Raw genomic sequence first — 16,108 nt, 5'->3', positions numbered from 1 at the left:
AAAGATGAATGTCTGCACACTGCTCCCGTGTTGCTTTAAAAAAAAAAAAAATTCAAGTGAGCGCTTTCGAGCTAGTCGTTAACTTGAAAAAAATAAAAAAGCAACACGGGAGCAGTGTGCAAACATTCATCTTTATGTTCACAGTATTTTGACCTTTTGTCATGCACCTGCGTCTTGGATGTGCGCACCACTAGCCTACTGACTGACCATATTTGAAACCATGTAATATCATACTATTGATGTTGTAGTTACCACTGTAAGAGTGGGGCCTACTTCTACCTTAGGTGCCGTTTACACGTAGCTGGATATTTTTATATGTGGATATTTTTTTCTCCTGGTTGTATTGGTTTTGCATTGGTTTTGGCCTTCCGTTTCCACATAGCAGATATTTAAAATCAAGGTATAAAAAGCAGGAGAAAAGAAATATCCTGTTTAGGGGGCTGAAACGCATTCGTTACAATGGAGGATTTATTTTTATCCACATGTTGCGTTTACACCTAACAGGAGAAAAAAATACCCTGCTAAAAATATCCTGCTACGTGGAAACAGCACCTTAAATGACACTGAAATAGGGGGCACTCTGCTGTGGCGTGGCTGGGTGGTGAGGAGGAGGGCGGGGGGAACTGTCTGAGTGTTTGAGTTTCTGCTTTCGTGGGTGCAATGTGTACAGGCAAGGCAGGCAGTAAAATATTGAGGTTTTAGCATACGATACACCAACAAAAGTGAGACACAGAACCAACTGTTATATTAACATGCCCGACTGACCTCTTTTAGTTGGATTACTGTAGGTAGCCAACCTAAAATGTAGCAGGCAGCATGTTGCCTTAATTTCTCCAAGTTGGTTCTAAGCAACACTTTTGCGGTGTTGAAATGACAGGATTATGAATGTAACGTGTAATATTTCACTTTTTTTGTACGGTGCAACTCACTGATTTACAGTGTGAGAATTCTTCTGTTTCTCACAGGTTCATATGAGGTGCATTACTTACATTACATGTTGTTTTTACGGGGTAGCCTTACGTCTCAAATGGCCACTTGGTGGTCATCTGAGAGGATGGACATTAAAGGGGACATCTCCCTCTGTGTCCACAGTCATGTATACAATGTTTGGAATGCCGTGCCAGCTTTACCTCACATAGCTATATTCAGGGCCGGATTAAGAAAGGGTCCCTAGGCTACAGTTTGCAGAAGGCAAATTTCATAACAAAATCACATAGACGGCCTTCATAATTCCAACCCAAGAGCAGTGTTGCCAGATTGGGCTGGTTCCCGCCCAATTGGGCTGCTTAGGATGGCCGTGTGCGGGTAAAAATGGCATTTATCAGAAAAACCCGCCCAATTGTATTGATTTCTATGGCAAAAATTGGGCGGGTTTTTCTGATAAATACCATTTTTTGATTTGTGTTTTGTGATTTGTGTGTTGGATTTTGTGCTTCTAGGCGGGTTTTGAGATTTTTTTGGGCCTCATCTGGCAACCCTGCCCAAGAGGAGTATTGACAAGGTTTAAAACTCTACCTGACACAGCAGACTAAGTTATCAATACTGCCCTACAAAGCAAAAAGGCAGTAACTGCATTGTTGTTTAAAATGAGTTACTATGACTTTAATGCCATAAATATCAAAGTCTAAAGTTAAATAAAATGATTGATCTTCAAAAAAGATGGTAATATAAAGTAACAAAACTGTCACATGCCAATAATCTCCCAAAACACACTTATACTGGATTGCAGTATCATTTTAAAGTCAACTGACTCAGTTTTGAGCTCTGCGCAGTTACTGCCTTTTTGCTTTGTAGGGCAGAATACCACATCCTGTTATGTTTCTCCAATTAAATTCACATTTTCCTCCTTTTACCAACGGGGCCCCCCTGGGAGGTGGGGGCCCCTAGGCTGCAGCCATATCTAGCCTGTGGGTTAATCCGGCCCTGGCTGTCTTTCCACACCCCTGTTGATGTCTGGTGGAGCAGGCAATCCAACATGGGGTGGCTGGGGGAAGCTGAGTGTGTGTGTGTGGGGGCTACATTTTCCTTCTGTGAAGGTTTCCTACTTTCCAAGTGAATGGGTAATACTTATTATGTTTTATGTATGTGAGATTTATGCAGTTTTATCTATATGTGTGTGCGCGCCCACACAGACACACAGAGACAGGGACACACAGAGACACACACACAGACACACACACACAGACACACACACACACACGTCTTTTTGGCCATTTCACGGTTTGGAGATATCAGGTTCTTATAAATGCAAATAATTTATTCAGGAATTCTATGCATGTAAATACATTAAACATTTTAGTGAGTATAATCTTTTTGCATACATCTACCTACATGTTGTGTGCAAGAATACAATGATGCAAATCTTTACCCTTTGAAAAGTTTTTTTTTTTTTAACACCCATCATTATTCAGGAAATATTCTCCAGGCATCTTCAGTTTAGAATTTTCAATATTTTCAACGTTTTAAATTGTTCTATACCTGGCTGTCTATTTGAAAGGTTCGTTTGACATATAGAAAGAAAGACAGCTCATTAATTCTGCTTTGGATATGAGAAATAAAAAAAAGAAGATAAAACATTCAAGTGTGGTTATTTCTCCTCAAACTGCAGAGGGACCTTCAATAAAGTGGATAATGGTGTTCAGTGCAACTTGGTCAGTAATCATGTAAGGCTACATCTTTATTCAGGGTTAGTAGTTGCATTGTTAGATGTGGGATACCTATACTGTAATGTGAGAAATAATTCAATGCTTCAATTTTTTTCCCAGGGTTATTGTGAGGTGTATCACCAAATGCACTGCCCTACCGTCGATTGTAGGAACCATGACAGAATTTAATGAATTTGAAGTTGTTTAGTTTGTCTTTATGGTTAAATTGTTGGGGAAACTCATCCTGACAAAGCAGCTAACTTGAGAAAAGAGACCATCCATTGTCTTTCATGTTACTAGTTATAGTGATGCTATTTTGTATGTATGTAATTATATTGTTACACCATTGTAGGAATATAATTAACTGCATCGATATGTAATAGTGTAAATACATGTATTAATGTGTGGCTTCTACATTCAATACGACCATTAGTCAGAATTGTAAAATAACTTTATTAAAAACGAAACTCAAAGAACTGAGCAAATGAGGGATTTTACACACATCTTTCAAAGATGTTTTGAAACCTTCATCTTATGTCCATCGATGTGCATCCGTTCATTTGATTAAGACCTACAGCCTCCAGTAAATTAATCTGAGCGTAATGACTGCTATAAATTCAGATGGACACCAATTCAACATTCCCATTTTACTAAATCAAATACCTGGAATTATTTACAGGGTACTAGTACTAAAAATAGTAAAGGTTTGGTGAGCTCATTAAAAACAGATACAAAAATAATAATAATCACCTGTCCTTACATGGCATCTATAGTATATACAAAGTTGAAACACCACAACAAAACTTCAACTTGACCCAACTCTTCACATTTTCATATTAAAACCATAATTGCGTAAACATCAGAAAGAATTGAAGCACAAATCAGGAAGTGAAAACAACTCCCATTGAGTGCGTCTTAATATGCGACCTTGCCTCCTCCACTTGCGCTTGTCTCCTCGCCCCGCCTCCTGGCCCCTCCTCCGTGGAGAAAACGATAAAGTTTCCCAGCTGTCAGCCTAGCCACAGCAACTTTTGAGGGACTGTTTTTCATTCACCATCCCAATTGCAAACGAGAAAAAGACTCTACAATTGAGCTTTTGCAAGATATTGAAATATAATGCTATTGTCAGTGATGTCATCATGACGAGAAGCGAGTGGAGGAGGCAAGTGGAGGAGGCAAGGTCGCATATTAAGATGCACTCACAGTGACTCGTGCACATTACTGGACTTCACCACAAGGGGGTGTGATGAACGATGAGTCCCTCCCTTTGTGTTCATAACCAAGCATGGACACAGTGCATGAGGAGTACATGACACAGTCTGAGGACATAAAACTAGACTTTCAGGCTTCTGCCGTCTTTGATTTGAGAGCATTTTCTAATATTTTTCTCTTCCATTCTTCATAGTCCTCCTTCGCACCCCCTTCAGCCTCCTCATCCTTCTTTTGCTTCGGTGAGGTTGGCAAGTCCTCCTCTGCTAGAGGGGAAGAGAAGACAATGAACGTGTGAGCTTAACACCTCCTGAATATATTCATCTGACCTACCCACACTGGTTATAAATTCAGACAGCAATCACAGTTTCTTTCAACACATTTTAATCGCTATTCAATGTGTGAAGATTGAAAGGGTGTTAGCTCAACAAGTCCACGTGCCAATTCAAATGTGTTAGAAGGAACCGATCAAAACTACTCTTAATATCATAAATGCCAGTGCAAGTTAACTAGAGATGCACTCAGTAATATTGTAAAGAGAAAAAAAAAAGAAAAAAAACCCCAGCAACACGTGTATCATAATATCCCAACACCTCCCACACCCACTCTTGTCCAGTCTTCTCATTATCAGCTCATGACAGCAGCGGGGACAGGGGGGAACCTGGCATCAGGAAGTCACTGCACTGCCAAGTACATAAACCAATGTTCATCTTTAAAGGACAAAATGCACTATTTTGAACATTGAGCCCCTTTTCTGAGTTGTCTTCAATGTTTGTCTCAATTGGCTTTTCAATGGCAGTCTATATGGGCATTTCCAAATATGTTCTTAAAAAACATCTTAAACATTTGTTTTCGAATGTATGCCTCTCATATCTACACAGCATTGGGAACAAATATTTAGGGTGGTTTTAGGAACATACAGTCATAGGTTTCTGGGATGTCTGGAGTGAATAGCTTTCTTGATTTCATGCTAGGGCTGCACAATTAATCGAAAAATAATCAAAATCGTGATAAAATAGTGAAATCGAACTCATGATTTTAATCGTGATTTAATCGTGGCAATAGTGACCTACATTTGAGAGCATCCTTGAAGCCAGAACATACTGACAGGCTGGTGTTTCTGGCCAGAAATCTGTCCACCTAAGTTTCATGCTATTGCCTTTACATAATTATTACAATTCATTTTATTTTGCTCATCCCGTATGTAATTCATTCTTGGTTATATTTCATCTTGTTATAATTTTCAAAAAAATCAGCAAAAATCAATAATCGTGATTAATAATCGTGATTATGGAAAAAATCATAATCACGATTATTTTGGTCAAAATCATAATCGTGCAGCCCTATTTCATGCCAGCCCTATTTCATTTGTTTTTGTCAGGGCTTTTGACTGGGCTATTGCAGAATGTGCATTTCATTGTTATGAAGCCATTCTAAAGTGGATTTGCTTCTAAAATGTGAGTTGTTGGCCCATTTCAGCACCCGTCCTCTTGTGTGCTTCAACTGTGACAGAAGACCTCACATTTTTTTCAGTAAAATATCTCAACAAACTTCATAACTTCATCACCTCATAAGGTTCATTGTTCCACTGATAAAAGCAAACTGACAAGGACCTGAGGCACCAAGGTAGCCATAACATATAACTATGTTCCCGCCACCGTACTCATCTAATGCAAGAGCCTGGAGTCCTCATCTCCTTAACTAAATGACACCTGTGGGCTATCCATTAGCAGACTTACCACTAGTGTTGCACCGATACCGATACCAGTATCAGTGGATCGGTACTAAAATGGTGGTATCGGTATCGGCGAGTTCCAAACATAGGGCACCGATACCATTTCCAGGTGCTTGTATGACACTTAAACAGCCTTGAAATTAGTTATTTCATAGAGGTATTTGAAAAGTATTAAAAGTTTTGCTTGATTCACTTAGTATTAGTCTTTTTCCTGTTTCACAAAGGTAGGCAGCAGCCTGACAAAGCCATGCAACTATTTTACATCCAAGTAGTATGCACTACAGCCATTCATATATATACATTTAAAATAGGGTGGTATCGGTATCGGCCGATACTGCACAGCCAAGTATCTGGTATCGGGGCCAAAAAATGGTATCGGTGCAACACTACTTACCACCAGCCTGGTTTATTACTTAACCATGTTCTTAGTATAACCCCTGTTCTTAGTATACCCCCCTGGTTATTGCAAAGCAATACAATTCAAGTGCATAAGGGAAGACTGTTTACCTTCCTGTTGTTGTTCCAAGATCTCTGTTAGAGTCTTCTGCCTTTTCTGCCCCTTCTTCGCCGTCTCCTTCGCTGATGTAGTTTCACCTACAGGTTGCGATAAGATAATTCATAAGCCATCAGAGGTGCATTTCTCAAAACTGTAGTTGCTAACTACGTTTGCTACTTTGTTGTTTCCAATGCAATTTCCCATTGGCAACTATCCAAGTAGCTAACTGGTTAACAACTGCACTTTCCAGAAACACAACCCAGAAAATGATCACATATTTAAAATACTTAACATGTTGTACGTGGACAGTTTAAAGCATTAGAAGCACGAGTTCTTGCACTGTCACCAAGTGGTCAAGGTGTGGAATTCGTTCTCTGGTCAAACTTTTCATCCAGGAACTAAAAAAGTTAATGCATTACTTGGAACACATCTTATGATATTATGTAGCTCTTTCATGCCTCAAAGATAAATCCTTAATAAATGCCTTATAAGCCTTCATGAGTATGTTCATAGAATCTTGATTATAAAAAAGGTCAAAGAAAATGCTACAGTTTTAGTAGAGAAAGTGCGCTCAACTCCGAAAAGTTTCTTACAAGGTCTTTGGGTGCGAGCAAACAGCAAAGTTCATGTATAGTAAAAAAGTCGCACTCCCGGATCAGTTTCTTGCAGTTTTAATACTGGGTTAGCATGGCAGACAGACAGACGTTTCGGCCTAAAGGGGGATTCATACTTGGCGTGACTGGCGCTACCCTCCTTCATACTTCACTCGCGACGATGGCGCGCGCCGTCACGTGACCCAAAATGACGTCACACGCCGTGGCGCGAGCAGCCGTGGCGCGAGTTCGTGCACCCCACATTTTTTGTAACTTGGCGTGCGCCACCAGCGACCATGTAGGTAGGCAGACAAAGCAGGAGTTGCGAAGAGAGGCTACAGCTACTGTAGGCTACTACAGAATGGATTCTGCATCATTTTGAGGATAATAAAATGTCCTAGAGAGTTATTTTATCTTCTCCCTTAAATGTTGTTCAGTGAAACAATTGTTTACTTTGTTCAGAAGCACGTTGTGTTCGGCGATCTATTTATAAATTCTGCCGCCAGAACAATGCTCTCACATGGTCTTGGAATGATCTGGCAATGTAGGCTACAACAAAAATCTATGTTTCAATGTGGTAAGTCACGAGTCAGACGTTCAGTAGCCCTACAGCAGCCGTGTTTGGCTTTCTATTTTATACATCCGTAGAACCCACGCGCTGCGAGTTGCGAAGGATACATCACTTCGCCAGTGATGTAGTGTTGGTGGTCCAAGAGAGGTCGTCGCTGATGTGCACTCCAAGGAACTTGGTGCTGCTCACTCTCTCCACAGCATCACCGTCGATGGTCAGTGGTGGCAGTTGTTTTTGGACCCTCTGAAAGTTGACGACAATCTCCTTGGTCTTGTTGACATTCAGCAGGAGGTTGTTGTCTTTGCACCATCTGGCCAGAGAAGAAGTAGACCTGCTGGCCAGATGGTGCAAAGACAACAACCTCCTGCTGAATGTCAACAAGACCAAGGAGATTGTCGTCAACTTTCAGAGGGTCCAAAAACAACTGCCACCACTGACCATCGACGGTGATGCTGTGGAGAGAGTGAGCAGCACCAAGTTCCTTGGAGTGCACATCAGCGACGACCTCTCTTGGACCACCAACACTACATCACTGGCGAAGAAGGCCCATCAGCGTCTCTACTTCTTGCGCAAACTAAAGAAGGCAAGTGCTACACCCTCCATCATGACAACATTCTACAGAGGAACCATAGAGAGCGTCGTGTCCAGCTGCATCACAGTGTGGGGAGGAAGCTGCACGGAGAAAAACAGGAAGACACTCCAGCGTGTTGTGAACACAGCGAAGAAGATCATTGGAGTACCACTCCTCTCCCTGCAGGACATTTACACCGCACGCCTCACCCGGAAAGCACTGATGATCATCAAAGACACAAGCCACCCTGCACACAAACTGTTCAGCCTCCTGCCCTCTGGAAAGAGGTACAGGCGCCTCCGTTCCCGTACCACCAGGCTTGCAAGCAGCACGATGCATCAAGCAATCAAGATACTGAACACTCAACCCACTCTCCCTTCACTGTCAGCCTCTAGCCAGCCAGGCCACTGACAACGCTCCCCCCCCCCCTCATCCCCACCACCATATCTGCGACTGAACATTCCACCTGCACTACTACATCTGTGACTGAACTTTCAACCTGCACTAACTCAAAACATGCACACACACACACACACACACACACACACACACACACACACACACACACACACACACACACACACACACGCACACCGCACTTTCTGCACTAAACCCAAACATACACACACTGACACACAACTCATACTCACACACACACACGCACACGCACACGCACACGCACACGCACACGCACACGCACAAGTACACAGACACACACACAGACGCACACCGCACTTTCTACCTGCACTAAACACACACACACACACACACACACACACACACACACACACACACACACACACACACGCACGCACACAAAACACATACAAACACACACACACACACACACATACTGCTGCTGGTGTATTTAATAAACCTTTTTTAATTATTTATTTTCTTCAAATGCTACAATTACTATGTCAGAACGCTATAAAGGACTTTTAGAAAAAGCACAACAAAATACCTCCTCTTAATGTATGTTCTCTACAAGTCTTCTGTTGTCCAGTCTTGCACTTCAAATGTCTGTATGAGCAATGTCTACGTCCATACTGTCTTATGTCCATGTATGAGTACTGTCTATGTCTATACTGTCTATGTCCTTACCTAGATTAGTCTATGTCTGCATGGGAGAGCAAGAAACGCAATTTCAAATTCTTTGTATGACCAGTGCATGTAAAGAAATTGACAATAAACTTGACTTGACTTGACTTGATACTGCAGTTTCTCTCATGAACAGCAGAGGGCACTTCCGAAAATGCGAGCGAAAGCCTGTTTGAAGTATGAATAGTCTGGCGCAAGTGATGACGTCATTGATGGTTCTCGCGCCAAACGCGCCAAAGTGCGCACGTGAAGTATGCAGAGCCCTTAAGCCTTCTTCAGCGTCACAGAAATTTATTTTGGTCAAGACTACACCAACTGAAAACAGAGCAATACTTACTGCAGATGCGTTGTCCTATGGTGTGCAGCTGAGTGCATAGCCTGTCAAAGATGCCCTTCTTCACCCCCGATGCCCCGGTCAGTTTCCGGTCAACTTTGATTTTCATGCACCTATAAGACAACGCAAAGCAATCCTTTTTAGTGTCCATCTCAAGTGCTCTGGCTATGTCAATACTAAAAGCTCAGAAAACACTGCACACTGAATACTGTTCTTTTTTTATTTATTGTAGCAAAATGCGTTGTTCGCTCCAAGAAATAATGATAATAATAATAATAATAAACAGTATTCAGTGTGCCGTGTTTTCTGAACTTTCAGCATTTACAAGTTTTCCTGCCTTACACCTGTACCTGTATTGCTGAAGACTTGTGCACAAGGACTTTCATGTGCTCTGGCTGTCTGTCATTTAGTTGCAATTTGAATGCAGCAATGGATCACTTTTCGTGTACCAAACATTTTTTGAAAACCTTTAGAAACACAATTTTGTTCAACAACAGCCAGTCTACATGACCTACGTGTACATAGAATGCCAACCGTGTGTGTGTGTGTCACAAAAGTTTGTCCAGTGCAGACTACCGTCTTTGGCCTATGCGTGTGGCCTCAAGTTTCCCTGATGCCCCGCCTCGGTAGAGAAACCAATAAAGTTTCTCTGCTGTCAGTCCAGACTCAACAACTTTTGAGGGACTACTCTTCGCTCACCATCCCGATTACAAATGAGAAAATGACTTTAGAATTACGCTTTTGCGAGATATTGAACCCATCGTCTTTCCTTGGTCAATGCATCCATGCAATGATATCAGTGTTTTGTATAGGAGTCATGGTGTACTGCATGTTCAATCTGTTGTTTAGTGATTTTGAAAAAATTGCTTGAGCAGACCATGCACTTGAAGGAGAGGATTGTGCATATCCCAGGAAAAGGTGCAGGATGAAGGCCAACTGTAGTTTTCAAAGTGAGAAGTCCGCACACTTAAAATCCTTTTTGCTGTATTTTATGGTTTCATGGCAGGATTACGTTTCGACCTCAACAGTCTTCATCAGATCAGAGAGGCCTGCAGGCCATGCAGGCCTGATGTTTTTACTGTAACTAACTTGTTAGCCTACTATCAATCTTTTCTGCATAATAACAATACAACACAAAGTAAGTAAATAAATGAAATGCCGGCCTTACTTGCATGCTGTGACCAGCGCAGCAGTTGTGAAGAGCGGTTTTGACAGATCCAGGTCTTGTTGCTGGGCAGCAGGTAAGCTCTGTTCATAGCTGTGAATGGAGGACAGGAAGGATGTAGTCAGCAACTATATTCGACAAGCCATCACAAAACAGGGAACAAGTAAGCCATGGGCATATTAAGTTAATCATATATTCTAATGCTGTAGATTCTAAGCTTTACAATGACACCTTACAAATTTGAATCTGGTAATATCTGATGAATGGGTGGCCCTTTCAAAGCGCCCACAATTAAGAATTGAGTTTCCACATACATTTAACAGCTGCAAAGTTACTCAGGCATGATACACAACTGGAACCACAGTGATCAAATAGACTGTTCATAGTAGAGTTCTCCCTTGACTTTAAAAACAATCACCATGCATGCGTGCGTGCGTGCGTACACACACACACACACACACACACACACACACACACACACACACACACACAGAAGACGACGAGTTTTACTACAAATCCTCACCGTTCAAGAATCTGATCAGCAACTTTGACTGCGTCCATGCATCCGTATTGGACAGCCAGGTCTCTGAGGCTCATGTTTGCGTTAAGCCCCAGCATACACTCCAAAGACTTGAAACTGCTCTGGTAGATCTTCTTATTTATCCCAGATAATTTGACAGCATACTCCTTATCAACACAAAAGAACAGACGTGTTACACTCAGATCCATCTTCAGTTACGCGGCAGACTATACAGAAATAGGGTCAACTTAACTTAACTAACTGAACCACTGAAAATTACCTTGTCAAGGGGAAACTTTAGAGATGTTGCTGCAAGCTCCAGACATATGACAGCTTTGCTGGTGGCTGAGCTGTTGCCAAGGCCGGGGCATTTAACCTGAGCCAACCGCATGTATTCCTCTGCTTGGCTGCAATGTCAAACAAAGCGATAATCAATAGTACATGTGTTTTGCACGAAGACGTCGCGTCGACTTGCTATTTATCGGATGGAAATGGCTCCAATACGTTGACTGCTGAACATTCTCAAGCTAACTTCGTGGCATTTGCTAGCAGAATGTCCCTTTAAAAACAAAGTGCTTGCTGGTTTTCGTACCAAGAACAATCACCATACCGACACACGAGTGTACTCACCGTAGTATCTTAGGGGATGTTATGCCCATTTTTGAAGCAAGTCTAGTGAACATGTCCTTGTCCATTATTGTTGTTCAGTACGAATTAATCTTTCACATACACCAGCAACTTGGTTCTTCGCGGGAAATTTGACAATATGACGCACGGCTCTGGTACGTACGTGTGACGTTCTTCGATCTGATTGGTCTCATTCAAGGTGGGCGTTTCCAATTATTTATTTCCATAGATGTTTTCATTAACTTGGAAGACAACAGGCTAAACAAGTTATTACAACATCAAAAGTGCACCTGTCATGTAAATGTAGCTGTGACATTACTCCATGACATATATCGTTTCTTGCCTACATAGCTAGACATTCTGCAGTACAAATGTTTGCACCAATGGAAAACAATATTTTCAGTCATCACTCTGTTGCACAACCAATCAGCTAGGCTTACGAGGAGGAGGCCCAGTGAACTGCCATCAGTCACATGACTGGGTAATAACTGTTTCCTGAAACATACTAGATAATCATGGTAAGTAATGCAATGAAAATATGCCATTAACGCCCCGTTTTGGTTGTTTTAGAGATACATATGTGTTTACTATTGCTTGTTGCATGATTGCCCCAGCATTTCTGTCAAATGGAGGTCTCTGTCTAGTTATGCACTGTGGCAGGTGATGGCAAGGCCCAGTTTGGTAGCTAATATTAGCGGTTGCTAGCTCTGTTTCTTGTAAGCTTTTGATGTATTCGGCGTCTGGGGGTTATGTATTACTGCAGTTACCAATATCATGTTGGCTTGTTTGGTGTCTGGTGTATTGTATTCTATTAGCATATTCCATATTTGTTCGCCAATCAGCAATATATGGCTTCATTCCGCTCGCGACACAGCTAGCTAACTTGATTTGCACACTAGCGGGCTAGATGTTTTCACCCCCAACCCCAAAACTGATGGTGGGCATTTAAAATGTCTCGGTGATCAGCCCATGTATTACGCGTGTTGTCTAATATGTGATGTGCGCATGTACCACATGCGATGTATTCTTCACAAGTATAAATCGGATGGTAAACGGTGTGCAAATAACTTGGACCCTCGCGACCTGTCACTGGTGGGTGTAAGCTAGCAAACATTCCGTACTGAACAGCTGACAAGTGTGTAGGTATTAGCTGCTAAAGAATCCAGTCTTATTCATGGCATAATCAGGCACGAGAGAGCAGCACAGTTATGTTCAGTTGTCCTGGAGATAATCAGTGTGTGAATCGTATCCAAAGGCTCAGTATAGTAGCCACAGTTTTTCTGTTGGACAGAGAAGTAAACTGCATCTCTCATTCATGAGAGAGGAAGGAAGAGAGGGAGGAATGAAGGCTATTAATGCACGAGATGCACGTGATGGGCACCTTGTATGCACGGCTGTCAATTAACAACACCCCCCCCCCCCACACACACACACACACACACACCTATACCTATATGATGCTGGTCAATGTATTATGCTTGAACTAAAAATCACCTACCAATGTAGTCTCAAGCAAAAATGGACTTGTGTACCAACCTTTCTGCATCTTGAAACCAATGGACACGTCTAGGGTATTATGCCTGTTGACTTTCTATAATAGTTATCATCATTCTGGGTTCAAGTACAAGAACTGTATACAGCTTCGCAAAGTAATAATAACAAGAACGCCCATGTAGGCCTACTCTTAATGCCTGTGCTCCATATGCCCCTATACAACAGTGGCTTGATGAAATGTAGTATCACAGGTGCTGTCCCTTCTGAAGGTGGTATGTGTCATGTGCCTGTCGATTCTTATGTCTTCACTTTTTTATGGGCTTTGTTGTTTGTGGCTTTATTGAGGATAGGACAGTAGAGATTATGACAAGAGAGTAGCCTGGTGGGCCGCCCATAATACTCTTCATCTATTTCGTTTGTATTCATGGTCTTGAGGTTCTTTTCTGGGAAGGGTTTAGTTGGCTACCAGGCGGCCAGCCAATAAGCAAACCATTGGGTCAAGTCAAGTCAAGTGAAGTATACTTCATTGTCAAAAATCTATATAACAGGGTTAGTACATAACATACGTTTGAAATTGTGCTTGACCAGTATCCACTGATGTGTAATTACACTAAACTGTGTGTATAAGACATTGACAATAATCTCTCTCTCTCTCTCTCTCTCACACACACACACACACACACACACACACACACACACACACACACACACACACACACACACACACACACACACACACACACACACACACACACACACACACACCAGGGCTTGACACTGGCACCTGCCAACCGGTCAAATGCTGGTAAAACTTGGCTGTGGCTGGTAACAATTTCAGTGTCACTAGCCAATTTGACAGGTAGCTTATTCTATGGTATGACATATCAGAATAGTGTATATTCTGAACGTTGCCCCCTGTGTCGTATTTAAGTTCAAGAAAAAGATCAGTTAAGTTACTCAGTTTCTATTTGTTTGCTTTATTTCAATGTAGAAACCCATGCACTCATCTTCTTGCTTTAAGCACCTCATCTTCTGAGGTTAGATACAGCATGATGATAAAAAAAATCGAATTTTTGGCTAGTAGAATAGCTGGATGGCTAGGGACTCAGGAAAACCACTAGCCACAGTGGCCGGCAAGCGAGAAAGTTAATGTCAAGCCCTGACACACACTCACGCAATGCAGTAAAATGCAGAGAGAGAGAGAGAGAGAGAGAGAGAGAGAGAGAGAGAGAGAGAGAGAGAGAGAGAGAGAGAGAGAGAGAGAGAGAGAGAGAGAGAGAGAGATGGGGTAGGGCTGTGAAATGACTGGGGTCGGACTCAACCTGGGTCCCCATGGTTATTCAAACCCATATGTGGTCAGACGGATGCCTTAGTGCAGTGCGCCCCATCACAGCACCCCCATTGTGTCTCCATTCTTGCGTGTGGTACCACGCACTGATGAAGGCTTGATAGCCGAAACGCGTTAGCTTTTTGGACTTGGTGGTAAATATAAATAAATAATGAGACGCAGTTTTGTGAGTGCGGATTTTTCTTCCTTAAGTTGATACTTTTTATCTCGCACCCAAAGACTTTCGTTTTTCCAAGAAGTTGAGCGCGTCCTTTGCCAAAACTTAGTGTAGTGTGCCCCATCACAGCACCCCCATCGTGTCTCCATTCTTGCTGATCTCTTGCCCATCACAGCACCCCCATTGCATTGTGTCTCCATTCTTGCTGATCTCTTGCCTGCCTTAGTGCAGTGTGCCCCATCACAGCACCCCCATTGCATTGTGTCTCCATTCTTGCTGATCTCTTGCCTGGCTTCTTCCTAGCCAACTACGCAGCAGTCGCCTCAAGATGAGCAGGAGAAGCTGTTGGACGAGGCGGTGCAGGCCGTCAAGGTGCAGTCTTTCCAGATGAAACGATGCCTGGTGAGTTCGCCTTTGAAATGAGTAAATAAAATGCGCAGCCACTTGGAAAGAAATTTGATGGGAGCCCTTTTGTTGCATCTTTTTATTTTATGTTTATTCAGAGTTAATGCCTTTGTCCAGCACCCTGATGTTTCATGTGGGTGGATGTGTCTCTTTTAGGGCTGTAGCAATATTGTATCGAAGTGAGAAATCGTGATACACACGGTCAAGATACTGTATCGCGATACAAGAAGGCAGTATCGTGATACACCCTTTCAAAGTTCTGTTACCCTTCAATTCAGAAAACAACCACATGACATGATGTGATGGTGCTTCCAAGCTTCAAATCAATATCATTATTATTTGTAAGCTTTTTTTTTTAATTCTTAGTAACCACTTGTAACTTATTTTACCTAGAAACGCTCATCAAAAAGATACATTTTAAAAATCGTGTGGTGTATCGAACCGTAGGTCAAAAATCGTGATACGAATCGAATCGTGAGTTTAGTGTATCGTTACAGCCCTAGTCTCTTTCTATGTTTTTTTTTTTGTCTATGCTAAGTTTGCCATGACGAAATAATGTGACCGATCTGTCAATTTTACCATATACATATAATATCATATAATGTTGGAACAAACAATGTTATTTCTTCTATAACTTACACCTAATGTATGCTATGAAAAACAATTATTTATCATTTTTTAACCTGAGAAGCCTCTAAAAACTTCTAGGTCTGTGTAATATTTGCTGACTTGCAATGTTTGTCTGCATAATCACAGTGATAAGCCTGTTGGTGTCATGTGATCCCTCTGATACTATCAATTGCCTGACTGATCTTGTGATCAAATGTTTCCTTGATTTGCAATATTTATACAATTTGCAGCAGTCACATGCAATATGCAGACCTTTTCTGTTCTTTGCAGAGATAAAACTATGTTTGTGAAGCATACCTTCATACCATATCAAACTGATGTAACTGGTCCTCTTTTCAGGACAAGAACAAGTTGATGGATGCCCTGAAGCACGCCTCCAACATGTTGGGAGAGCTGAGGACCTCCATGCTCTCCCCAAAAAGCTATTATGAGCTCTGTATCCTTTCTCCACTTCTTTTTAAAAATTAATTTCAATATTCTTTTGGTATTGTTGTCTTTTTATGATAG

The 16,108-nt window shown here is 41.9% G+C and overlaps 2 protein-coding genes across 4 annotated transcripts in view; one reads left to right on the top strand and one right to left on the bottom strand.

The window, feature by feature from the left end:
* Positions 1-3,078: 3,078 nt before the first annotated feature.
* On the bottom strand, positions 3,079-11,697 carry orc6 (origin recognition complex, subunit 6). 2 transcript variants are annotated; one of them, XM_063189079.1, is made up of 7 exons: positions 11,571-11,697; positions 11,221-11,347; positions 10,944-11,107; positions 10,424-10,513; positions 9,259-9,368; positions 6,097-6,183; positions 3,079-4,120 (listed from the first exon to the last, which is right to left on the bottom strand). In XM_063189079.1, the coding sequence occupies exons 1-7, from the start codon at positions 11,633-11,635 to the stop codon at positions 3,987-3,989; spliced, it is 777 nt and encodes a 258-aa protein (XP_063045149.1). In that variant the 5' UTR covers positions 11,636-11,697; the 3' UTR covers positions 3,079-3,986. The 2 variants fall into 2 exon arrangements, with proteins under 2 accessions (XP_063045149.1, XP_063045151.1); XM_063189081.1 differs by having other exon boundaries at positions 3,079-4,117.
* A 314-nt stretch (positions 11,698-12,011) lies between these two features.
* Positions 12,012-16,108, top strand: part of vps35 (VPS35 retromer complex component) — a 47,869-nt gene continuing 43,772 nt past the window's right edge. The window contains exons 1-3 of one of the 2 annotated variants that reach the window (XM_063188779.1): positions 12,012-12,085; positions 14,882-14,968; positions 15,941-16,037. In XM_063188779.1, coding sequence (XP_063044849.1) covers positions 12,083-12,085; positions 14,882-14,968; positions 15,941-16,037 — 187 coding nt within the window. In that variant the 5' untranslated portion in view covers positions 12,012-12,082. Of the gene's footprint in view, positions 12,086-14,869; positions 14,969-15,940; positions 16,038-16,108 lie in introns of both variants that reach the window. The other variant, XM_063188778.1, reaches the window with a different exon arrangement.

This window comes from Engraulis encrasicolus, chromosome 22 (assembly GCF_034702125.1).
Source record: "Engraulis encrasicolus isolate BLACKSEA-1 chromosome 22, IST_EnEncr_1.0, whole genome shotgun sequence".
Classification (NCBI taxonomy): Eukaryota; Metazoa; Chordata; class Actinopteri; order Clupeiformes; family Engraulidae; genus Engraulis; species Engraulis encrasicolus.
This window is presented reverse-complemented; position numbering and strand designations above follow the sequence as displayed.

Excerpts from the sequence above, each read along its gene's own strand:
- orc6 (XM_063189079.1), bottom strand. The coding sequence starts at position 11,635 with ATGGACAAGGACATGTTCACTAGACTTGCTTCAAAAATGGGCATAACA. Across the intron at positions 10,514-10,943 it reads GCTGATCAGATTCTTGAACG|CTATGAACAGAGCTTACCTG; the intron begins GTGAGGATTTGT and ends CTCCATTCACAG. Across the intron at positions 6,184-9,258 it reads CATAGGACAACGCATCTGCA|GTGAAACTACATCAGCGAAG; the intron begins GTAAGTATTGCT and ends CGCAACCTGTAG.